The sequence below is a fragment of the Meles meles genome, chromosome 1, assembly GCF_922984935.1.
Source record: "Meles meles chromosome 1, mMelMel3.1 paternal haplotype, whole genome shotgun sequence".
Classification (NCBI taxonomy): domain Eukaryota; kingdom Metazoa; phylum Chordata; class Mammalia; order Carnivora; family Mustelidae; genus Meles; species Meles meles.
The window spans coordinates 40212418-40239423 of record NC_060066.1 but is presented as its reverse complement, the minus strand read 5'-3'; the positions used below and the strand labels follow the sequence as shown (position 1 = coordinate 40239423).

At 40.2% G+C, this 27006-nt stretch overlaps 1 protein-coding gene across 2 annotated transcripts in view; it reads left to right on the top strand.

Moving 5' to 3' along the window:
- The window catches only part of CPQ (carboxypeptidase Q), a 502411-nt gene that overhangs the window by 223568 nt on the left and 251837 nt on the right, over positions 1-27006 (top strand). For both annotated transcript variants that reach the window (XM_046027443.1, XM_046027451.1), the window contains exon 5: positions 6303-6510. In XM_046027443.1, the coding sequence (XP_045883399.1) occupies positions 6303-6510 (208 nt within the window). The remainder of the gene's footprint in view (positions 1-6302; positions 6511-27006) is intronic.

Below are 27006 nucleotides of genomic sequence, written 5' to 3'. Positions count from 1 at the left end.
CCTGAGCCGAAGGCAGAGGCTTTAACCCACTGAGCCACCCAGGCACCCCACAATAAAAATAGCTCTTATAATTGCCTATTTATTTATCAAGGTCTTTATATCTTTATATGGCTTCAGGTTACTGTCTAGTGTCTTTTCATTTCACCCTATAAGACTCCCTTGAGCACTTCTTACAGGGCAGGTTTACTTCACTATCTTCCCAGAATCCTTTATAATGGCTTCTTTCAGTAATTTTAATTTATTTATTTGATTTTATTTGACTTATTTATTTATTTGATATGATGCTGTGTATTTGTGAAAAGAAAGAATTAAGATTAATATTTATAATTTTTAAATATGTAAAACACCATTTTTTTTCCTGATTATTATTATTTTTTTATTTGTTTATTTACAGCATAACAGTGTTCATTGTTTTGGCATCACACCCAGTGCTCCATGCAGTACGTGCCCTCCCTATCACCCACCACTTGGTTCCTCAACCTCCCACCCCCCTGCCCCTTCAAAACCCTCTCATTGTTTTTCAGAGTCCATAGTCTCTCATGGTTCATCTCCCCTTCCAGTTTCCCTCAACTCCCTCTCCTCTCCATCTCTCCATGTCCTCCATGTTATTTGTTATGCTCCACAAATAAGTGAGACCATATGATACTTGACTCTCTCTGCTTGACTTATTTCACTCAGCATAATCTCTTCCAGTCCCGTCCATGTTGCTACAAAAGTTGGGTATTCATCCTTTCTGATGGAGGCATAATACTCCATTGAAAACACCATTTTTTGATCACATATTTTGATCATTGCAAATGTTTGGAATTTATTTGCCACAAATAAAAAGAAATTTGACTCATTGTGGCTGTTTTAGTCATGATTCTTTATAAAAAGAATATATATGCATATATATGTCTATTGGTTCTCTTTTTATATATATATATATATATATATATATATATATATATATATATATGAAGAGATTTATTATTACTTGACTCATGTGATTATGGAGGCTAAGAAGTCCCAAGATCTATGGCTGGCAAGCTGGTGAATCAGAAGAGCTGATAATCGGGGCGCCTGGGTGGCTCAGTGGGTTGGAGCCTCTGCCTTCGGCTCGGGTCATGATCTCAGGGCCCTGGGATCAAGACCTGCGTTGGGCTCTCTGCTCAGTGGGGAGCTGCTTCCCTTCCTCTCTCTCTGCCTGCCTCTCTCCCTGCTTGTGATCTGTCTGTCAGATAACAAAAATATTTAAAAAAAAGAAGAACTGATAATCACGAAGTTGTACAACACCCATCACTAATTTTAGAACATTGTCATTATCTCCCAAAGAAATCCCATACTTACTAGCATTCACTACTCATTTTCCTTGCCCTCAACCAGCTCTAAGCAACATAAAACTTACTTTCTACTTCTACAGATTTACCTATTCTAAACATTTCATATAAGTGGAGTTTTATAATATGTGGTCTTTTTTTAAAAAATTCTTTCACTTAACATAATATTTTCAAGGTTCATCCACACTGCAGCCTGTGTAAGAACATAATGTTTTATTGTTAAGTAATATTCCATTGTATGGACATAGATTTTATTTATCCGTTCATGACCTGATAGACATAAGGGTTGTTTTTATGTTTGACTATTATGAATAATGCTGTTATGAACATTTGTGTGCAAGCTTTTATGAATATATCCTCATTTCTCTTGAATATATACCTAGTAGTACGTTACACTTTTTAAGGAACTGTCAGACTGTTTTTAAAGTGACTACACCATTTTACCTTCTATCAGCAATGTATAGGGTTTCAAATTTTTCCACATCCTTGCCAATACTTGTTTTTTTTTTTTTTTTTTTTTTAAAGATTTATTTATTTGACAGATAGAGATTACAAGTAGGCAGAGAGGCAGGCAGAGAGAGAGGAGGAAGCAGGCTCCCAGCTAAGCAGAGAGCCCGATGCGGGGCTCGATCCCAGCACCCCGGGATCATGACCTGAGCTGAAGGCAGAGGCTTTAACCCGCTGAGCCACCCAGGCGCCCCGCCAATACTTGTTTTTAATCTCTTTTTGATCATAGCCATCCTGGTAGGTATGAATGACATTTCATTGTGGTTTGGATTTGCATTTTCCTGATGTCTGATGGTATTTAGCATTCTGTTACATGCTCAACATCTGTATATTCTATTTGAAGAAAGTCTATTCACATTCTTTACCCATTTTTTAATTAGGTAGCTATTTTATTATTAAGTTCTCAAGAGGTCTGTATATATTTTAGATATAAGTGCCTTATAAGGTACACAGTTTATGGACATTTTCTCCCATTCTGTGTGTTGTCTTATCACTTTTTAATGGTGTCTTTTGAATTACAAGGGTTTACAATTTCGATGGTTCAATTTATCTATTTTTTCTTTTGTTGCTTATGATTTTGGTGTTGTATCTAAGACACGATTTCATTACCCAAGGTCATAAAGTTTCATAGTTTTAGTTCTTACACTTAGATCTGATTAATTTTAAAGATTTTATTTTATTTTTATCTTTATTTTTATTTTTAGAGAGAGAGCAGAGTGAGAGGGCAGAAAAAAAGAGGGAGAAAGAGAATCTTAAGCAGTCTCTACACCCAGCACAGAGCCTGACTCAGGGCTGGATCTCAGGACGTTGAGATTGTGACCTGAGCCGAAAACAAGAGTCAGACACAACCAACTTAGCCACCCAGGTGCCCCCTGTGATTAATTTTTTAATTGATTTTAATATATGTTGTGATATATGGGTACAGCTTTTTTTTCTGTTACATGTGGATACTTGATTGGCCCCAGCACCATATCTTTGAAAATATTTATCTATATCCATTGAATTATTTTGGCACTCTTATTGCAATGAGCTGACCATTCTTTTGAAGGTTTATTTTTGGACTTTAAATTCTATTCTATTGACTTATGTCTATCCTTATACCAGTGCCACACTCTCTTGTTATCATAGCTTTTTTTTTTCTTTATCATGAAGGAATGTTAGATTTCTCAGTATCTATTGAGTTGATCATATGGCTTTTGTCCTTTTGTATTATATGATATATTGCATTGGTTGATTCTTGGATTTTAAACCAACTTTGCATTTCTGGGATAAATCCCCCTTGGTCATGGTATATAATCCTTTTATTTGTTGCTGGTATCAGTTTGCTTATATTTTGTTGAGGATTTTTTTTTGCATTTATATTCATAAAAGATGTTAGTGCATAGTTTTCTTTTCTTATGATATCTTTGTCTGGTTTTGATATCAGTAATCGTGACCTTGTAGAGTAAGTTGGGAAGTGTTCCCTTCTCTTAAAGTTTTTGGAAGAGTTTGTAAAGAGTTGGTATTAATTTTTAAGTACAACTGTTTGGATTTTTTTTACAGCTTGCTTTATAGTTTGCCCTTTGCTTTTGTTCATTGCAGGTGGGGTTATAAATGGGAGCAGGAAGGTGGTGTTTAAGGCTGATCATCCCTTGTAGAATAATTGGCAGTGAAAGGACAGGACTCCAGATAAAAATGCTCTTCCAACTTCTAAACCGTGCTGGATTGCCCTACTGGAGGACATTCTTAATGGCAGAAACAAATTACAAAGTCTTGTATATCTTCTATATCTTGAATTCTGAACCATAGTTGGAAGATGCCTTTCAGTGCTGTTTTCCTTATTGGAGCCATGGATACAAGTCCAACTTACTATCCCAACTTTAAGAAAATTACTTGTAACTTATTGCTACAAATTTATATTTAAAAAACCATTTAAACAAAACAAACGAGTGAGAGGAAAGAAATGGAAGTGTGATTGGCAAACCAAGAAACAGACTTTTAATGTAGAGAACAAATTGATGGTTACCAAAGGGGAGGTGGGTGGAGGGATGGGTTAAATACGTAATAGGAATTAAGGAATGCACTTGTGATGAGCATCAGGTGTTGTACAGAAGTGTTGAATTACTATACTGCACCCCTGAAACCAATATTACGCTGTATGTTAACTAACTGGAATTTAAATTAAAACTTTTAAAAAAGAGAGAGCCTGTTTACCTGAACTCCTCTTGAGTAGGAGAGTCTGAGAACAAGGAGAGCATTTGTTGAATCCCAAACATCATGTAAGTTAATCTGAACAAAAAATATTTAGATTGTCTTCCTATATGTTTCAGAGTACTTTTGGTCATTAATCATTCTACCAACTCAATGGAAATTGCACTGAAGAAATAATAACTAATATTTACTAAATAATTATAATGTGCCAAATACCATTTTAAATTCTTTCTATATACTATCTTTTATCCTCACAACAATATTATGAAGTCATATTAATATTATTCTCCACTTAATAGATGTGGAAACTCAGAAGCAGAGAGGTCATGTGGGTTGCTTCATGTCATGGTAGAGCCAGTATTTGACCTTGATTATGGGACCCAATAGCCCACCATGAACCAGAAGTTAGAGTGGATTAGGCATATTCCAGAGCAGGGGTTCAGATTCAGGGTTTCTGTATCATAATTTTTGAGTTTATAAGTCATTTGTTCCTCTCTTGATGAAGACTAACATTTAAGATCTTCATAGAGGGCGTGCTAAGATGGTCCCAAGGATTTTTTTTTTTAATATTTTATTAATTTGACAGAGAGAAATCACAACTAGGCAGAGAGGCAGGCAGAGAGAGAGGAGGAAGCAGGCTCCAAGCTGAGCGGAGACCCCGATGCGGGGCTTGATCCCGGGACCCTGGGATCACGACCTGGGACGAAGGCAGAGGCTTTAACCCACTGAGCCACCCAGGTGCCCCGTGAGTTAAATATTATTATCACTTTTATTTATAGATGAAACCATGAAGCAAGTATATATACTTTGCCCAAAGTCAGTTAGCAATAAGTTCCATAGCCCAGATTTGAACCTAGATGGTTTTGCTCCTCAGTCTCTGTTCTTAACCATTTTGCTATGCAATTTCTCTAAGTAAGTAAATAGTCACCAGACACATTGTCACAACAGTGCAGTCACAACAAGAAAGCAGTGATAAAACTGGATCATTCATGTTTATGCATGTGGAGGTTGGAGTCCCTTCTACAGGAGAGAAATGTGCTGTGGCTGAGAGGAGGAGAAAGGGTTTCCTACAAATATGAGGCAACCTGAAACAAACATGGAAGTAGGAAAAGAAAAATTACTTTTAAGAGGCAGGCTGTTAGCTTGTGCCTTCACAGAAGATGGAAATAGGCCTGATAGGGCATGGTGCACACTGGGAAGCCTGTGCCGGCTTGGTTCCAAGGGAGTAGTGGTTTGGGAAGGTTTGGAGTCCTACCTCAGGATCGAAAATGGGCAGGCTGAAAGAACAACTTTTGGAAATGAGTTTGATAAACTCAATTAGCATGTATAGAGGTTGGATCAACAATAGATTAACAGAAACTTTAATGATAAGTGTTTTTAGTAATCTAAGAAGCATATGGAAATTACCAGGAAAAACTTGACTGTTGGGGTAATATTTTTGTTTTAGTGCCAGAATTCTCCTGGTTTTCATTTTCTTGTAGCAGTAAAATCAGAGACTGGGATTTATTCAGCACTATTCTTCATGGAAGCACAAACATTTCTCATAGTTCTACAGTTTTCCTGCAAAACATTCTACCAACAATGCTGGACTGCATGTTTGGATCTCTGTGGTTGAGAGGGAAGAGAGTATCCCCAGAGCTTGTCCATGACCATGTCCATGATGTATGCGGGCAGTTTTCTTTCAGAGGTATGGGTCTTCTGGCCTGTAGCCTTGATGAACTTCAGAGCTTTCTTTGTCTTCTCGAACACATGTGTTCACTCACCTCTTGGTCCTGAAGGCCTTGTTAATGTTCTTTTCAGTTTGAGGCAATTCACAACTTTAAAGGATCATCAAAGTATCAAAATAAATTTCATGTAATGTTTTTAATGAGATGATCATTAAGTTGAAGTTTCTAAGTTATTTTTAACAAAAAGATAAATTCACATCAAAAGCAAATAAACCAATGTTGCCCACCCATCCTAGTTCTCATATGCAAACAAAGATCAGTGAAAGTCAAATGCCAAATACAGACACTTAAAAAATACTTTTGGTCCATTTCTACTTTAAAAAAAAAAGACTTTATTTATTTATTTGACAGAGAGTGAGAGATCACAAGTAGGCAGAGAGACAGGCAGAGAGAGAGGGGGAAGCAGACTCCCCTTTGAGCAGAGAGCCTGATGCAGGGCTCCATCCCAGGACCCTGAGACCATGACCTGAGTTAAAGTCAGAGGCTTAACCTGCTGAGCCACCCAGGCGCCCCAGTCCATTTCTACTTTTAAGGTAACCTGATGCCTTCTTTCCTCAAGTCCTCACACAGGTATTCAGGAATACCAGGATGGTGTGCCAAAAATCCCGACAGCTTGTATCACAGTGGAAGATGCAGAGATGATATCCAGGATGGCTTCTCGTGGGAACAGAATTGTTATTCAGCTGAAGATGGGGGCAAAGAACTACCCAGATGCTGATTCCTTCAACACTGTAGCAGAGATCATTGGCAGCAAGTACCCAGAGCAGGTGAGTGAAGGAGGTACATGGGCTGTCTGGGAACAGAAATTCATCAAAGGCAGGGTCTTTATTCCCCCCCCCCCCACCACCAAAAGTTTTACAATGAATTGAAGAATGAAATAGGATCCATGGTGTGGAAATTCAACATGTGTGTGTGTGTGTGTGTGTGTGTGTGTGTGTGTGTGTGATATTTATTCCATTTGGAGCCAGGTTGGCACTTGAGATCATACCAATAGCTATACTTATTGTGCTTATTGTGTGGATTGTGTTATTTGAGTCTTTCAAAACTCAGTGAAGTAGAATTTATTTTTATCATTTCAAAGGTGACATAGAAGGAAACTTAGGTGCATGAGGTCCACACAACTAGTAAGTGACTGAGAAGGAACTCAAAACCAGCACTTTATAAATGTTAAGTCAAGTTTTAGACTACAGTAATTTCCTATTTTTTTTTCCTTAGCAAAGTTTGAAAATCAAATAGTACTAGAGGTAGATTCAGATTCTATGCTAGCTGAGGGTTAAATAAGTTTAGCAAGTTACTTATTCTCTGAGTCTTAGAGAACTTGTCCCTAAAGAAGGGATGGTCTATGTAATGTAGCAGGATTATTGCGAGGTCTCAATGAGCCCCAGTCTATCACATAGCCTAGCACAGTGTTTGGTAGAGTGCAGACACTCATTGAATGGAAGTTTACTTCACATGACATCGAGTGTACAAAAAAACCCAGTCCTAATAAGATGTCTGGTGCGAATTTCCTCTTTTAGTAGTTATTGAAATGCTGAAAAATAGCACTTAAAGATCAAGTTACTCTAGAATTACAGACTTGTATTTTGCTTAAAAGGGTAAATGGGATGAAAGAAAAAGTGAATAGTGGTGAGAAACAAACCTTCTGTACATGTCTTGACTCAGGACCTCTCCTAGACATAATGGCTCTGTTGCAGTGAGGATTTATATTATTTTCAGGTCCTTTTTTTCCTTCCCAAAGTACATCCAGGATGTGGGCTTGCATCAGCCTTAGGCTTGTAGCTACAGGGATCATGGAAAAGCAAGATCTCAGTAGGACCCTTGGGAGTCAAATAGCTATAGACAAACTCTAGTTTTCAATGTAGAGAAAAGAAACAAACAAGGCCCTTGCCCTTTAGGAACCTGATAACAGCAGAAGAGCCCAGAGTCTATGTTCCAGTTTCCAAGGAGTCAGACTCCTTAAAGTATAATCCTTACCAGCTATGTTCCCCGGTTAGTAGTTCCAGGATAAAGTGTTGCCATTTTTTAAGGCTGCTAGTCCAGGACAGGGGGGTTTAGGATTATCTGTGATCAGTTGTCTGGGTGAGCAGGCTGCTCTGGCCCCTAGGCCGGTGGCAAGATGAGAATGAGTTATTGGGAGCCTTAGTCTGAAATAGCCAGGAGTGTCAAGGTCTGAGCTAAAGCATTAAAGCAGGGGAGTTCTTGGGGCTGTAGCAGCCTGAAGGCTGAAGTCATGCTGGCTCACACGGCTTCCTAAGAGCCACTGACATCTCCTGGTTGGGAAGGCTTGGGCCTACTCCTCAGCTCGGGCTGATTGAAAAAAAAAATCAGCTTTACAGAAATATAATTACATAAATTTATCAAATTTAAGTGTATAATTCAATGAGCTTTGAAAAATGTACACAGCAATGTAACCATTACAGCGCTCATAATAGAGAATGTTTTCATTACTCCAAACATTGCCTCGTGTGCCTTTCCTGTTCGTCTCCTACTCCACTCCCCTGCCCCCTGGTAGCTACTGATCCACTTTCTAGATCTAGAGTTTTTTCTTCTCTAGAATTTCATAACAGTGGAGCCATAGAACGTGTAGTCTTTCAAGTCTAGCTTCTTTCACTCGCATATAGTGCTTTTGAGATTAATCCATGTTCTTTTATCAACTGTCTATCCTTCTATATTGCTGCTGAGTGGTATTCATCACACAGATATACCACAATTTGTTTATCCATTCAGCAGTTGGACATCTGGTTGGTTTCTAGTTTTTGACTGTTACCAGTAGAACTTCTGTGAATATTTTTGTGCAAGTCTTTCTGTGGACCTACATCTTCCTTTCTTGTTGGGTAAATGCCTAAGAGTAGAGTTGCTGGGTCAGCCTGAATATTTAGCATGCTGATCTCCATTAGGATGCTTCAGTCCCTGTATTCTGTGGGGATAGCATCTTCTCTAGGTGGGTGGATTCCAGAGAGTTCCCAAGACTCAGGATTAAACTTTTACCTCTACCATAGCATTGCATCGCTTTCCAGAAGTGGGTTATAGGTATGGTGTTACCAAGATATACAAGGTAGAAAATTAACAGAAGTTCTCCCATGAAGAAGTCACAGTATTACTTCCACAGAAGAAATGTAGATGAGTGCAGTGAAGTCTATGTGACTATTTTTGGGGCAGGAATCTGCCTCAGAGTCTATGTGAAACCACAGGGGATGTCCAGACTCTGAAGGGAGGCAGCAAGCATGTGTTCTTCTCTCTAGGCATTAGGTGAGTTAAGGAACCTGAATAAGGATAGTCCATCCCTGATCAATGCTACCCCTTCCATGAAGCTTCCTTGGGTAACTTTCACCTCATCTCAGCACTATATGCTCTTATGTCATCTCCCTCCCGAGCTTGCTAAGGCCCCGAGCAGGCAGTCTGTTTACTTTTTTTCTGGCTTTTCACTAATGCTTATCCCAGGACTTGGCATGTAGTAGCTTTCAACACATATTTTGTTTTAGTAAGATGAAGAGAGGAAGTAAAGGAGAAAGTGGCTGGAGAATTTTCTTAATCTCAATTCCTTTTAAATCTAGAAGTTCTCCTGCCCATGTAGAATAGTGATTGTCCATTGACATATTGGACATGACCCCTAAATGCAGCTATTGTCCAAAGCTGAACACCTCAACTCCTTCGACCCTAATCACTCACCTTAGTTTCTGCCTCTGTGAAAGGAGCCGTGTTTACCTGCCAGCATGGTGAGTTAGTTTTCATTTTCTCCTCTTTATCACTGACCTGTAGGCTGGCACCCATCCTATTAAGTGTCCTAATTCAGGCCCTTGCTATTCCCCCCTGATTTTACTTCTAATCTCTCCCCTATTTTTGCCATAAAGCTCAGAGCTGTTTTAAAACGTTGATCTCTGCCTGGTGTTTTCTGCTGACAGACCCCACTTCCTGTTCCCTTAAAATAAAGGTTATGATATAGATAAATACCGGGGTGAGTAATCAGAGGTGAGCAGGAGACAGAGGAAAAGAGACATGGAGGGAGGGAGGCAGGTATAGGTAAGAGGAAATTACGTAGCAGAAAACGAATGCTCAGAAGTGAGCAGAAAATGAGAATGAAGGAGGGGAAGGACATGTCTGCTGGAGATTCAGATGCCTATTAAGGACCATTCTTTCTTTGGCTGGTAAGGGAGTCTAGCTCTCCTCAACTCTGGCAAACTTTCTGAAAATCGCTCAGCTTTGTTTTTTATTGTACGTACGGTAGTCCTGCCTTATCTGAGGTTTTGCCTTCCACGGGTTCAGTTATGTGTGGTCAGTCGCAGTCCGGAAGCTGATGCTCCCTCTTCTGAAGTAAGGTCAGCTCAGTAGTAAGTGAAGGCTACATCCCATGCCTACACCATTCCCCTCAGTGTGGCTCATCACGTAGGCATTTTATCCTCACACCTCATTGTAAGAAGAGTGAGGCCAGTACAGTAAGGTATTTTGAGAGAGACACCACATTCACATGACATTTATTACAGCATGCTGGTATAATTGTCCTGTTCTATTATGTTATTGTTGTTAAGCTCTATGCCAAATTTAGAAGTTAAACTTTATCATAGGTGTGTGTACAGGAAAAAATATAGTATATATAAGGTGCAATGTTATCCGTAGTTTCAGGCATCTACTGGATGAGTCAGAGTACTCTTGGAATGTGTCCCCTGTGGATAAGGAGGGGACTACTGTAATGGCCACAGTGACATAAACATTGAGTTGTTTCGGGTGGCTAACTTATCTCTGACACATCCTCTCTACCTTGCTCTCCGTATCGTACTGAAGAAGAGTATTCAATAATGCTGAGCAAGTTACTTGCAATGGAAATCAGCTCTAAAAAGAAAGAGGCTTTATTGCACTTTCTTATCATTCTGCTTGCGGATCGAACATCCTGGGTGACTAGAGGGTAGGCTCACATTCACACAGTGGCTGACAGACGTCCTTCAGGACTAGCACCCAGCACAACCCCTTCTATCTCATTATTCACACACAGCACTTTAGGGAAAGAAAAGCAGTTAGCACATAGAGAATCCCTCTGCTTTGGCTGAAGAACCATGGACAAGGTGTGGTGATTTTCAGCTCTAGAAAAGTGTATACGTGATTGATGAGGCATTGACACATTTTGAAACCCTGTTGCATAATTCAGCCATAAGCTTTAAGTTCTGAATTAGCAATAGGCTTTTAAAAATGCCAATAATACCAATACTTTATTGAGTTTCAATATGTGAAAATGGCCGAGGAGGCGTATTATGTACATTAATTCTACTCTCTTCCCAAAGAACCCACAGTGACATGTTTTGGGTCCTCCAAGCCAGAATCATGCCAGTGTCAGGGGGACCCTGTCCTGACAGTAGCCCGAATAACCCTTTCCTGGGATGCTGCCAGGGTCCCTCACTCCAACAAACAGGCAAACACACAAGGAGGGTTGTGCTCAAACTGACCTGACAAAAGGGCCGATGACCTGAAACTAGGGAGTTAGTGCCCCTATAGGACAGACTCTCTCCTGAGAACAGATTCTCCAGTGTTGACTCTTGGGGCTGGCCCATTTCTTCTGCTCCTCATTGATTTACTAGGCCTTTTTATATTCCAGAAGTCTTCTGAGGGAATTGTGTGAAAAAGAAAATTGTTACACATTTTTTTTTGGTTGGTAATATCCAAGCCCATTTTGATAAAGCCTTGATGAGTGAAAATTTTTTGATACATGCATTTTTCCTATAACTGTTATTTTCATGAATTTAAAGAACAATTTCAGTTTCATATACGCTATTATTTCAGATATAATGCAGTACTGTGCAGGCCAATGGGAAACATTGACATGAAAGTTATAATTTGTTAACTAGATAGCTCACTTTTTCTTTGTGTGTATGGGTGGGGGGTAGGGTTTCTTAATGTCTACACTATTAACATTTTGGGCCAAATAATTCTTGGTTGTAAGGGTCTGCTCTGTGCACTGTAGAATATTTAGCAGCACCCTTGGCCTCTTCCCCACACCCTGTAACCATGACTGTCAAAAAGAAACGCAAAAAACTCCCGACATTACCCAATGGCTGGGACAGAAGTCACCCCAGATTGAGAATCTCTGGTGTGGAATAATAGAAGGAACACAGCGCGGGTGTTGGCAACGCCTTGGTTCTGATTTTATTTCTGCCACAAATAAGCTGAATGACCTTGGCCCACTCAATCCTTCAACTGTAGAATGAGGGACTTTGGGAAAACTTGAAGATCATTTCCAGCCTTGAAATTCCATTGTTTAAAAAAAAAATACTTGGGGATTATCATCAGACTGCTGGTACACCCACTGTATGCTTAGATAGTAACAAGACATAGTGGGAGCCCTTTGATTATTTGATTACAGAGTAGCAGTGTCTGTAAATGTTTTGTTTGTTTGTTTTTTAACATTCTGTGTTCAGATACAGTTAGGAACTCTTCTATTGCAAAAGCAAAATAAACTCCTTTTTTTGGTGGCATTTCTTAAGGCTTTATTGTGCTAGTGTACTCTGGGAATTTTTAAAAAGTTTAAATATTTGTAATATTCCCCAAACTTTTGGAGAAAAAAATTGGATAGAGGTATAAGATACCCTGGATAGCTTATGTTTTGGTGTTTTTTTTTTAAAGATTCATTTTTAAAAACCATTCATTAATACAAACCAGACTTACTGAGTACATGTCAGGTGTGAGTTACAGCACTAGGGTTAGTTCAAGTAGACAGCAGAGCACTGTAGTTAGAAACATAGCGAGTAGAATTCAGACCCTACCTCTTACATTTTCTTGGTAGGTCATTTCGCCTCTCTGACCCTCAATATATATTGACCTTTACTGGAGAGGGGAGAGCTTATGCAAAAGCAAGGAGTTGAGAAATAGGAGGGGCACATCAGAGGGACAGAGTGCAGCCTTGGCATGCCATATGCAAAGCTGGAGCTTTGTCCTGTTGGCAGTAGGAAGTGTCTGAAGGGTTTTGGCAGGAGTTTTGCCTTTTATTTTATTTTATTTATTTTTTGAGCTTTGCATTTTAGTACACTTTGGCCACTGTATACATTTAGAGGGGGCAAAGACTGAAATTCAGCTAGGAGATAGTAGGATGTGAACTGGGACAGTTAACATAATGTTGGGAAAGAGGATGATTCAGGAATTATTTAGGAAATAAAATTGGTAGAAGTTGTTAAAGTTTGAATACAGGGGAGAAAAAGAAGGAAAAGTACAGTTTGGGTGGAATTCATTCATTAATTCTAAAAGAATTTATTGAGCTCTTACTATATGCTGGCTGTATCACATTACCCTCATAGCACTTGGGGCAGAAGAGACAAGTAACCAGACAACAGCTATGGCAGGTGGTAAGTGTCATAATATGGCAGCTACATGGTATAATAGGGACTCATCTCAGGGCAAACATCCTGGTCAGGGAAGCCAAGGGAGCCCTTCTGGAGAGATCCAGTTGGTTCCTCAACACTTATAGTTAACCACGAGGAGTTAACCAAACTAAGGGGGTGGGATTGGGATGGGGAATGTTCCAAGTGGAGGGAGTTGTATGTATGAAAGCCCAAAGAATAGTGTTATTCTTTCTTTAAAGGAATGCGATGTGATCTCTAAGTTCTAAATCCATCTGATAATGAACCCTGTATTCTTGGAGTAACACTGTAAAATAACCTACAGAAGAATGCATGGCTTCTTCCACGTATATATGTTTTTAAAAATAAATTATTGAAAAACTCAGGAATTCTTTTGGAAACAGCTTTAATGTGATGCTGTCAAGTCGCTGTCGAAGGAATAAACAAAACCTGATTGACCTGGTGCACAGAATCATGCCATACACAACTGACTAGTTAGAGGCATTAGAGCAAATACAGTTTCGCCTTGCATCTGAATATGTAGTCTGATGATTCGTAAAACCTCCTTAATGGGTACAGCAAGTTATTTTGCCTGGGTGGGAGCCTTTTTACTAACTTAAGCAGCTGTTTAAACTTTCATAAACAAAGTAATTATTAAATCTTTCATGAACATATTGGTTGGAACATTTGTTCACATCTTAACCTTGAGTTGGAAAGTTTTGAGGGGTGGGGTTAAAGAGTTTGAAGCTGGCAGATTTCATTCTTTTTTTTTTCTTTCTTATTATAAACATTTTATGGCTTAGAACCAGCCAACCTAAATCATGGAAGGAAAAATACATGTGTGGCAAGCATGAGGCATTTCATTGTTTATTTTTAAAATTTCTGAAATGTGCTCATAGCTCTGCATGCCTCTGGGCTCATAAAGACAGCAAATGGAAATAGCTCCAGCCAGACAGGCTGTTTTAGATAGATAACCACCCAGGTAGAGAAGGCCGTCTTTGGACAGTGCTCTTTCCTGGAGTCAGTAAGTCATCCTAGTGGCCAAAATGGGACTTGCAAGGAAGAGGATGCCATCTTTCACAGTTTTGAGCACCTTTCTTTTATTAATGATGGAGTCTTTTTAATAACAATCATAAGATGAATAATAATCCACATTTGTGGTGTGTTTATCATGTCATGGGCAGTTTTCTAGATGTTTCTCGTGCGTTTTCTCCTTTAATTTTCACTGTGACCTTGTCAAGTAAGTCATGTTGTTATACCCACGTTACAGAGGAAGAAACCGAGGCTTAGATCACAAAGTTCACAAAGCTTTGTGGAAGAGCTAGGAGTAAACATAAGTTTATTCCGTCCTGGAACCCATACTCTGACAATTCATTATCCTGGACCTCTTAGTCTTTTTCTATTCTAGTTTGTGAGATACTGCTATCTAAAGAGCTTTCTGTTTTACCCTAAATGGAAGGAACACCAGCACAACTGTCAACACTATCAACAGCAGCGAGAAATGCTTGTTGAATACCTATTCTGTGTAGAACTCTGTGTTACAAGCTCAGGAAATAGTCTGAGACAAAGAGAAGAGAGTGTACAGAGCCCCTTGCGTTGTGGTGAAGTGGAGCAGGCAGTGAACTCCACAGCTTGGATCCTGCGGTACTGATGCAGGGCCTGGGGCGCTCCATCCTGGCTGGCCCAGGGCAGACCTACCCTGCATTACTTTACAGTTGGTGGTGTACTCTCCCCTGTATTATCTCATTTAATCCTGACAATAGGGCTGATGATTACAGTTTCACTTTAAAGAGGAAGAAGCGGAGATTCAAGTAAATTACCCAAGTCAGATCCACATCTAACAAGTGTTAAGATTCAAAGTTTTTCCTCTGTAACTTGCTGTAGTCACTGCATAGAGCCCAGCGACTTAGAACATAGAACAATTGCTTTAAGGATGCTCTAAAACACAACCTGAAAAATTAAATTTTTTGGATAAATAATTACCATATAATGCAGTAAAAGCAGTCTCAATGGTTTTAAAATTGACCACAAATTCTTTTATCTCCTTTTAAAAGATAGAACCAGATTACCTTCCCCCATGTGTAGGCTGTACTTAATGATTTGCTTCTACTGAATAGAATGTGGCAGAAGTGATGGGGGTGATGTCTGGGATTAGAACATCAAAAGCATGTGGCTTCTTCCTTGCTCTTTCTCATGGATCACTCATTCTGGGAGAAGCCAGCTACCATGTTGTGAGGATACTCAAGAGGTCCTGTGGAGAGGTCCATGTGGTGAGAAATGGGGGGCCTTCTCTTATCCACCAGCACAAATCAACCAGTAAGTAGATCCAACAGCTCCAGTCGAGCCTTCAGATGACTACAGCCCTGGCCAGCATCTTTTTTTTTTTTTTTTTCACTTTTTTAAAAAATTTCTTTTCAGCGTAACAGTATTCATTGTTTTTGTACCACACCCAGTGCTCCATGCAATACGTGTCCTCCCTAATACCCACCACCTCCCCAACCTCCCACCCCCACCCCTTCAAAACCCTCAGGATGTTTTTCAGAGTCCATAGTCTCTCATGGTTCATCTCCCCTTCCAGTTTCCCTCAACTCCCTTCTCCTCTCCATCTCCCCATGTCCTCCATGTTCTTTGTTATGCTCCACAAATAAGTGAAACCATATGATAATTGACTCTCTCTGCTTGACTTATTTCACTCAGCATAATCTCTTCCAGTCCCGTCCATGTTGCTACAAAAGTTGGGTATTCATCCTTTCTGATGGAGGCATAATACTCCATTGTGTATATGGACCACATCTTCCTTATCCATTCGTCCATTGAAGGGCATCTTGGTTCTTTCCACAGTTTGGCCACCATGGCCATTGCTGCTATAAACATTGGGGTACAGATGGCTCTTTTTTTCACTACATCTGTGTCTTTGGGGTAAATGCCCAGTAATGCAATTGCAGGATCATAGGGAAGCTCTATTTTTAATTTCTTGAGGAATCTCCACACTGTTCTCCAAAGTGGTTGCACCAACTTGCATTCCCACCAAAAGTGTAAGAGGGTTCCCCTTTCTTCACATCCTCTCCAACACACGCTGTTTCCTGTCTTGCTAATTTTCCTGGCCAGCATCTTGACCACTCCTCATAAGAGACCCTGAGCCAGAACCACCCAGTTTCTCTGCTCTGAAATTCTTAGCCCACAAAAACTATGTGAGGTAATAAATATTTATTATTTTAAGCCACTAGGTTTTGGAATGAAATAATACAGTAATCAAAGAGCACAAGATACACAGAAAGGAATACTATGTCTGTCAGGAAGGCCAGCTACTGAAAGCTGAGAGAGATGAGCAGGAATTTAATGGATGGACAAGGAATTTATTGGGAGGTGTTCTGGGCAAAGAGAAAAGTGTATGCAAAAAATGTGCCACAGAAAGGTCTATTTTAGAAACTGCAAAGGAAGGACAAGACAGACTCACAACATAAAAATCACAGCATTTGGGGTAGACAGTTCTCACTAAATTATATGACATTGTAGCAACTATCGTTCCTAAGAGTGATGAGTCTGCAAGGAATTAAGATGCATGGGGTGATTTAGGAAGAAAGGAAAACAATCAAAACATTGAAATATTTACTTCAAAATTAAAACAAAAAAATGTACTGTTTAAATCCTTCATGAAAGGGGAGTCCAGGTTATCCGAAATAGCTACCTCCCTATGTTGTTACTGCACTAAACTGTCTGGGTCTGTGTTTTGAAAACTTTAAGCTTAAAAGTAGGGCCAAGAAATAGCTAATGAAGAACACCTGGATTTTCCCCAGGATTTTCACTCTACCAGTTCTGCTATAAAAATCAGGTAGAAATTAATGTTTTATAACCAATTATGTGTTTTGCTTGGCATCCTGCTAACCAACTGAATTTTTAAAAAAGAGAATTGCCCAAATTGACTTGTTATCCTATGCCATATCTCATTCATGGACTATTTATTGAGTGCTACCCATGTGTTACCTACTGTGACAGGCCCATAAACCGAACCTTTATATTAAGGTTGCAGGAATCTCTTTGCGTCCCAGTTCCAACTCCACTGTTTTCTAGAGTTAGTAGCAGCTCCTGGTAGAAAGACTGTGTTTATTGTTTAAGTTAGATTTCATATAAAATTATTATCTCCTTATTTAAAAAACAGAGAAAAATAAAAAACTCAGGCAATTGCTGTTAACATCTTACTGCATTTCCTTTCCTATGTATTCTTCTATGAATTTTTTTTATATAGCTATATTTTATAGTGTCAGATCTTATTTTTATTTAACATCAGGCAAAATATCCCTTGGGATAGAAACTTTAGTATCTGTAAGTTATTCTGACAAATAGGTATTCTGTAATTTACTTAACCCGTTATTAGAAGTTTTGATTATACATGAATCTTTCAGCAAAAATGATGTTACATCTAAATAAATATGTGGCTAAGGAATTTTGAAGTCTTTTGGACTGTTTATCGGTTTTGCTAAAACAGAGTAATTTTAAATAATAATCAATGGGAAGCTTAGGAAGAGGTTGACATGGTTTCTTTCCATGCCAAAGAACTTCCCTTGGAACATTCTAAGAACACTGTGTGGCCATGTGCTGAATGTGCCGTCATAGTTATGCTGTTAGTTAAATTAAACATAAATGACTGGATGAAGAACATTATTATTCTGTGCACATTCTTGACTCTCAATTTAAGGTTAAGCTAACTTAATTTAATGTCATGTGAATTTTTAGCAGCAATTATGGCCAGTTAATGCATGTTCTTCCTTGGTCATGCCTCATCTCTTTGTAAAATTACAATATTTCATTCCAAATTTGTTCTGACCAGAACTTTCTCCCATTTTCCCTCAGTGTTTATATCAGAGGCCCTTTGAGTTTATCCTGTAAACCACCACTTGTGTATTTTTATAATAAGCCTCTAAGAAGTAGGCCTGGGTATGAGTGTATAGGACTCAATGCAGATCAAAGAACTGGACCTCGTCCCTTCTTTATCCATCAGGGGCTGTTGTGTGGATGAGAGATACCATCTTTTTAAAAAAATTTTATTTCTTATTTTTTTTATAAACATATAATGTATTTTTATCCCCAGGGGTACAGGTCTGTGAATCACCAGGTTTACACACTTCACAGCACTCACCATAGCACATACCCTCCCCAATGTCCATAACCCCCCTCCCCCACTCCCAACCCCCCCTCCCCCCAGCAACCCTCAGTTTGTTTTGTGAGATTAAGAGTCACTTATGGTTTGTCTCCCTCCCAATCCCATCTTGTTTCATTTATTCTTCTCCTATCCCCCTAACCCCCCATGTTGCAGAGAGATACCATCTTAACATCTCTGTTCCAGTCTTTCTCCTCTCCTCTCTGGTGTACCACCACCCAACCAATATTCCTCAAGGATGTCTCAGTGCAGAAGTATGCCTCTGTCAAGTTCTATTTAAAAGAGGCAGTGGCTCCCCACTTACTGTCAAAAAAAAAAAAAAAAAAAAAAAAGCCTGGCATCTACAAGGTGTTATACTGGTCATGCCTTTCCTTTCAGATAATCTATGTCCTCCAAGCCTGGAAGATTCTCTGTTCCATATGTTTTGTGTCATGTCTCGGTTTCTTTGCCTTCTTCATACTGATTCCCTTTTCTGTATCTACCCGTTGAAGTCTGGCCTACTCTTTCTTTATTCATTTATTCACTTTAATTGAATGATTCCATAACATTCATTCATTTAAGAGAAATTTACTGAGCTGTAGTTGCATGTCAGACACTGTTCATGGGCAAGTTCAAATGCCACCTCCCCTAAGAAACCTTTCCTAATCACATCAGCCATATGCAAGTCTTCTCTCTTTACAATTTCCAGGGTCTTGTTTATACTAATGTCTTGTCACTAATCTATATCTAATTGCTATGTATACAGTAGGCACTCAAAAATGTTTTTTTGCATTAAAGAAAAATGAATAGATGAGTGAATTAATTATTAAAAGAAATTCTTTGCCTTCTCTACCAGTGGAAGCTAATGACTAAAATAAAATGATGAAACTGGTCTAGAAATTTAATATTATTGTGGGTTTCCAGTCTGTGAAACACCCTCTGTGTGGTTTCCAACAGAGAAGGGAACTAATGCTTTTTTCCTCAGCATTCTACCACATTCTATACTATTTAGATATTAAAGGCAGTATTATACTTTGTCATTGCTTTTTATTATAAGGCAGTGTTTTAAGGATATTACTGAAAAGGAAGATTCCACTTCCAGAGTGCTAGTAGCCTCTTTTAGCATTCAAAAATCATGTATATTAACCGGAATAGTGAGAAAAGCAGCAGATTAAGTAATTTTGAAAAACCATTTATTTTGAGCAGTAAAAACTAGGAGCCTTGATTAGTTCCCAATAGAAGTGAGCCATCAAAACAATAGTCATAACTTGTGCTTGTGTTTACCACCTCTCAGGGATGTTACTGCCCAGTTTGTCATTTAATTCCCCCAAACAACTCTATGTGAATCAGGTACTTTTATTTTCCACATTATACAGATGAGGAACTGAAAATTTAGAGTTAGGCAAATTGGTCATGCCCAGCAGACAATGAGGGTGGTTGGTGGGCAGAGTAAGCCCATGAGTTCAAGATCTGCACTTGTTTAACCTCTGTGCTCTTCTTTTTCTACTCATGAGGTTGGAAATGTGTGGGCTGTGACAGTGACTATACATTGAAGATCCTCTCAGTTACCTTGAATGACTTCTCTTTACTTAATTGTTCTGTACTAGCTCTATGGATGGTGAATAAGACTGATTTTTGCTTTGTTTTGTTTTGAAAAAACCATTAGAAACCATTGGAACCCCAGCAAGGGGGAACCTCAAAAAAGCCACCATTTTGAGGCTGTGCACCATTCTGAAGCAGAGTAGGTTTGACTCTCCTTCTGGAGATGATTGATCATTCTTTAAAACCTGGAGTTACTTTGAATTCTTTTTTTATATTTAGGGCTGAGAAGCAAGGGAAAGGTAAGGGACCTCTAATGAAGGTATCAAAACTTGAGAAAAATGTTTTGGTCTGCCCAGGAGTCCTTCCTTTGAGAAGGACATTTGTGCTTGTGGTGGACTGCCAACTCCCACTACTAAGAACTGGAATCTTGAGCAGGAACACACAGGGACAGAGCAGGTTGGGGATGACTCATTCATGTTGTTGCTCTGTACAGTTCAGGGTCTCTGAGCCTCAGGTTTACCTTCTGAAAAATGGGGTTTGTATGCCTCACAGAGCTGAGGATTCAGTGAGATGTTGTCCGTGAAAGCTTTGGCACAGAATAGTTATCCAATAAATATTTACTGTGCTTCCGAGATTCTGGGAACAGTTCTTTTTTCCCAGAAAGAAGGAAAGGAAAAAGTAGACTCTTTCTACTGGAGATGCATAAGGTGCAGAATTATTGATGGTACTTGAGAAGAACTCCCAACTGTTCAAATGATGAATTAGGAAAAGATAATCAGGGTGACTGTGAGCTGTGGAATGATGCACTGCTACTTTAGCATAACACTGTTGTCCAGTGTTGTGCAGTGTCATGATACTTCATTCTTTAAAAAAGATTAATGGTATGAAGGAAATTCAAGCCTCTTGGGGGTGAGGGTTTGGAGGGGGTGTGGAAGAAAGAAGAAGGATGTTAGTCTATAAAAGGATAGCCATCCAGTCATCCAGTGGCCAAATCCCTTTTTTAATGAATAGAGGTATGGCATTGCTCCAGCATATTAATAAATGCTCCCCTGTGGGTGGTGAGAACTTCAAAGGTGAAACAGTGCATATTGGATTTGATAATAAGAATATAGAGAATTATAAATGAGTTGTCCAGGAGGCATCTGTGTTAAGGAAACTTAGGATCAGGACTTTGTGTATTCTAGTCAATGAAAAGTTGTGGGCAGAATGAGGGTGCTGTGATGGAAAAAGAAAGGATCCCGCTGGCTGGTGGAACATTGATGTGAAGTTATGGGGGAGTTTCGATTAAGCATGTATCTTTGATCTTCAATATGCCGTCTAGAGAGAGTATTAGAAGCTGTAGGTGCAGCTACATACCTACTTAAAATTGACTTTTTGTTATGTTATTTCTTGTTTGATTGACCACTAATTTAGCAGCAGTTGTATAAAAGGTAGGTTGGAATTTGGAATGCATTTCTACATGGACATGAAACTGAAAATCCCTGTTTATCTTATAGCATTAGGTATACTAGAATAAGGTCTGAGAATAAGAGAAAGTTGGTGTGAGGGGTATAGGGTGATGGAGGAAAAGACTAGAGACTTTGGGCCAACACTTGACAAACAAAACAAAACAAAACAAAAACTTAATAATAGATAATGTTGTCTTTGATTATGGCCCCTCTTTTTTGTCCTTTTCCAATTCCTGATACTTTTTCATCCTAATAGAACCCTCTTGTTTCAAAACAACCTGATGAGGTTGGTATTATCCCAATGATATAATTAAGAAAGTTGACGCTCAGAGAGACTTATGTAACTTGTTCATGTCCATATAGTAAGTAAACAGGAAAAGTCAATTTCATAATCAAATATGCCTGGCTCTAAAATTCATGAATTCTGACATCTTTGTCTTGTGATGTCTGAGTTAATAGTGCCACCATTAACAAAGTAAAGGAATATACAAAGAATATGGGTCGGAATGGACTATAGGCAAAGGAAAGTTGAATTGAGTTTTAGATATGTTGATTTGAGCTGCCTTGGAATAGCTGTGTCCTGTTATCAGGTCACAAGAGAAATTCTGGTTTGTTGCCCGGAGGTGGATATGGGTACTGCTGGAGTGTTTCATTTGCTGCTGAATAGTGGAGAGGATATAGGTGGCTACATAGACAGATAGCTAGATAGGTAGGTAAGAAGGTAGGTATGTATATATGTATGTAGATAGATAGATAGATAGAAAAGTTTGTTAGTGAGGTGGGTGTTTGGAAGTTGGGATATTTCTGTAGTCACTAGTCAGTATTCTTGTTGCTTAGCAACTTTATTTCCTCATGAAGCTATAGCAAATAGAACTTTCATATTTATTTTTTTGTGTGTGCCTAAGGGCTGATAGTGCTGCCTATGAATGATGCATAAGTGACAATTTTGTGTTACAAGCATTACTCTGACTCTTGGAATCATTGAATCTCAAGGTTGGAATGGAACTTAATATTCTCTCTTGGATTTGCTCTGTATTCAGTCTTTGCTTTACACCTGCATGAAGTCCTTACTGACAAATCCCAGTCCTTTAGGTAGTTCTCCTTCTATGAAAGATCTTACTTTTGAGGTGAAATCTTCCTAACTGTAAGTACATATACCACAGTTGTTCCTAGATTCGACCATAATAAACAAATGAGCTCTACATGAGAACTCATTGCATGTAGAGCTCATTTGGAAACAACCTTTACGTATCTCCTAATTTTCTTCTTACTGAGCTGAGTTTCTCCTCCCATCTCTTCAGTGGTCCTTTGTGGGGAAGGACTCATTGGCCCAGGTTCTGAAATGTATTCAGTAGATGGCCTCCGTTGTCATCTCCTTCAGGGATTGTTTCACTGGCAGAAAGCTGTCCCTACAAGGTCATACCCTGTCCTGATGTGGTCCACATCCAATGACTGATTCATAGGGGGTATAAAAGCCCAGTTATTTCAGTCCAGTATGGGGCACCTGACAGACCATTTTCGTTCAGAGCTGCCAGTGGGGTCAGCTGAGGCCATTGTTGGGCTGCATCACAACCCAACTTCTCCTTCTGTTCCTTCTTGCATTCTTCCCCTCCCTTTCTTAGGTGTTCATCCCAAGGGCATGCCAACCTCTGGTACAGTCTGTTTCCTGAGAATCCAATCTGTAATGTGTGGCTGCAGGTCTTCTCATGAGCTCTTCAGGAGAAGGGATCATCTCCTATATGACCATAATACATTTGGCTTTAAAGAATATTTTAAGTTAATTTTCATTATTATGAATCCAGTGTGGAAAGTTAATATAGTGGAGAAATTTTTCAGTGGCAGTTTCTTAGTTTAGGTTCCCCTTCAAAAGCAGAGCCTGAGATAGGAATTACATACGAGTAGTTTATTTTTGAGAAATTATCCCAAGGGACAGAAGTGGAAGACTAGAAATAGCAGAGGGTTCCTCTGAATCCAAGGGTTCATTATGGAGCTACTTACCACTGTAAGCAGCTGGGATGCATTCCCATTGTGACCCTCTGAGAAGCCAGGTAGAGGCATCTGCCAGATATTGGAAGAGGAGAGAATTTGGCCATCAGTTCCTGATTCCCGTTGGTCAAGCCTTGCCTTATGAGGTGTTAACTCCTTTGCATCTTTAGGTTTGTGCATGCCTCAGAACAGCTGACTGAGTACCTGCCACTTTCCCAGGAAGCAGGCACAGAAAGCCCAGGGCAGAAAGTGAGACATGCCAGGTATAGCTGAGGCAAAACGCTATCAGGTTACACCTGTTCACAACTGGTTGCTGCAGCAATTGTGGGCCTAAAAAGTTGGACGGAGAAGATACAAGCCAGGGCAAGAAAGGACCAATACAGGGTAACAGCTACAAGTAATAACATTGTGCTTCTGGAACTTTGTTTGTATACGGGTTTTATGAAGGACAGAATGCACTGGACTGTATTTTCTCCTAACAAGTCCATAGAACTGTTGCTAGGCTTCTCTTCTATAATCATAAGAGGTAGAAAGACTTTCGGATGCATTGAAAGTAGTGAAATGGTACACTCACTCGTGAATAAAATACTTCTTGTGGCTAGCTAGACTAATCAATGGTAAAATACCACAAAGAGAAATTGCAGAAACCACTATAAAAGGTCTTCACATTCCTTGTGCTTTTCTACCAATAGCAGACATTTATTGCCAAGTATTTTGACAATGCTTTGTCTAGGAGTCCCTTTAAGCATCTTTGATTTAGTTGCTCTGTGTCCACGGCATTTCAAACGTCACGGAGATTTGACTCCGGTGGTGTTAAGCCGTGCAGCAGTCTATTGTTAAATTGGGGTAAGAAGTAAGGGAATTGAAAAGTAACTTGTAATCGAGATGGAAGATCATCTTCCATTGATTGGACTCAGGTGCTGATTTAGTGTCATATCCTGTATAGGGACTACTGTTCCTTGGGCATGGATTAGCCACGAGTGACTCAGCTCTGAAGTGGTGAGGCCCAGTGATCTCTATCCTTTCATAGCCAGTTTTTCCTTGGCAGCTTCCTAATGGGCCCCAGTCTTTGGGGGTGCCAAGTGGCAGAGCTACAGGCTTTCTTCAAGAGATTTGAGAGATGTAGTCAGACAGCCAGTTACCATTTTTATTTACTTTGGGAGAGCTTTGAGTCCCGAGACCTGCATAAGATGGCCCTGGTAGTATTTGGACTGTCTAACAAGACATGTCAAAAATTTCATAGTTGTCATCTTAGGAATGGCAGAAATCGAAACGAGCAGACCAGGATGAAGGTGAGAAAGGAAGGGGCTTGTGAGAGCCACACAAGACCAGATATCCAAGGAGGAAGGTCAGTTAAGGCAATGAAGGATAGACAGGGTTGAGTTCTTGAAATTCGTCTCAGGAGCAGGCAGCTGGTTAGGAGGCTGAGTGGGAAGAAAGAGGTGGGGCCCAAAGCCAGAGAGCCTAGGAAGTCAGATGTCAGGTTGTGGCCCAGATTCCTAGTAATAGCAAATATTTATTTTGTGTCACTAATTATTATGTGTCAGGTGCTGTTCTAGTCATTTTGTGTGCATAAGTAATCTCGGTCTTACACTAAGTTTTTGAGGTAGGTGCTATTATTATCAAACCTTTTTAACGCAGGAGCTAACTGAGGCACAAAGGGGTCAGATAACTTGTCCAATTGTCCCGTGGCTCTTACGTGGTTGAGCCTGGCTTCAGACTGGGCAGTATTTCCCAAAGTTCATGTTCTTCTGAATGTTGCTTAGTGTTTCTATTCCTGCTTTTGAGAAGAAGCTTCTTACATATGCTTGGAGATGGAAGGCCTAGGTTGGTTCCGAATATGTTGGGGGAGGGAAGGAGATGGGAGTATCTGACATACATTTTATAAGCTGCCTCAGATCCATCTGGGCCACCTGCCTCTTGGTTTCACTGTCCACACAACCTCCTGGTAGTCTGCCTGAGGAGAACTGGGCCCTGTCACTGCTGCTTGGCCAGCCAGTCCTCTGCTTGGAGTTTCTGGCTCTTCCTGCCATTTCAAGAGTTGGATGACACAGCCAACCACAGGGCCTGGGATGAGGCCCCATGAGCACGGAAGAAGCTGGATAGTACATTCTAGAAGTGCAGGAAAATTAACTCCCCATGGGGTGAAATTTGACAGAAGAAAGCGAGGGACAGGCTGGAAGTGGCCAGATAAGTGTCTTTATTTTTTCTCCGTCTCACAAATGACTCCAAGGCACATGTTTTCCTTCTGGCACATCCAGAAACGTCCTTTGTGTCAAATAGATTCACCTGCCTTGAGGACCTGTTGTGTCTCTCTGTGGTTTATCTCAGAGCGATAGGCAGCATGGTCAGTCCTCACTTGGCATTGCCCGACCCTCTTCCTAATCTCCCTTTCCTCCTTTTTAACCCTTGCCTCTCTGGATTTACTCCACCTCCCTCACCAGAAAATCTTTAAAGCCAAGCTGAGAAAGTGGGCCTCGACTAAAAAGTGAGAACAAATGGAGAAGCAGGCAGTGTCTCAGCAATACTTCTTTGTTGAATGACAAAAGGACATCGATTCTTTGAAAAACGCATTTAGAATAAAGTGGAAGTTGATATTATGACTAATGGGGAAGTTGCAGTGCTTAATAAGAAGTTAATTTTACCACAACGTGAGCACTTATAAAGGAGGAGGGAATTTTAGGAGTGAAGAACCTTGTGGGAGTAATCTCCTGGTTAGGCTGATTGGAGATAGCATTTGCTTTAGAGCTGTCAGACCTTCCCCTCCTCCTCTCTGTGTTACCTGTAGCGGGGAGAGCCACCATTTTCTAGGAGCTTAGGTATAAGCCCTACGCTGCCCTAATGGTCAGTATGCTCTCATTTAATCCCTTGAGGTAGGAAAAAGATTCAGTGACGTGACTGCTGAACAGCTAATGGGTGCCAGTGCCAGAGTTCACACCCAGGCCTGCCAAACTCCAAGGCCTACGCTCAGGGCTGGTGCCTGCTGCCTTCTGGAAAGTTCTTTATCAAAGGAAGTTATTTGGAGCAGGGAAACACCATATGTAGAGGAAATATGGCAAGAGAGCATCTTAGTCCCTTTGTCCTCATTTAGTCCAAAAGCAGCTTGTGGTGTGGCCAGCTGCTGGGGTCCGCAGCATCCGTGCCCACCTTCCCGCTTCTGGGTAGTAGATCGTGGGTACTTGGAAGCCAAGAACACCTCCCACTCTGAAGTAGTAAATGGGCACTTTGGCTCCTTGATCTCACCCTCATGTATTAGAGCAGCGTGGATAAGTCCTCTGCGTCCGCCTGGCAGAGCCCTGCCCCGAGCCCACCACAGCCAGCAGACTTCTTCCTCAGGACCTTTCTTGGTAGGTGTCCTTAGAGGAGCCAAGTTGTCTTTACAATGATTCCTTTCATCTAAAGCTCTCACCTCCCACCTCTCCCTCCTTGGGGCCTCCCCAGGGTTTTGTGTTCAGGCGTAAGTAGGACTTTATTTGCCAGGGAAGGAAGCCATGGTACAAGAGAACCACATAAAGGAGAATACAAATTGCATTTCCTATTTGACTTTGAGGTGTCTCATACCACTTCTCATTACCCTCCTAGTAATGTTTTTGTGGTTGTCTTTGTTTCATTTTCCTTTGATTTTGTTATTTGTTAAGTGCTGGAGATAAAAGGCCCTTGTTGAAAGTCATGAGTCCTGGGTCGTGACTGCAGCTGTGGCTTACCAGCGGAGGGTGACCTTGATCTGCCACCCAGTTCTCTGGGGACTCAATTCATTCGTCTGCAAAATGGAAGAGGGGGTGAGATTATTTATTCCCAAACCATGCTGATCCTGAGACTCACCACAGATGC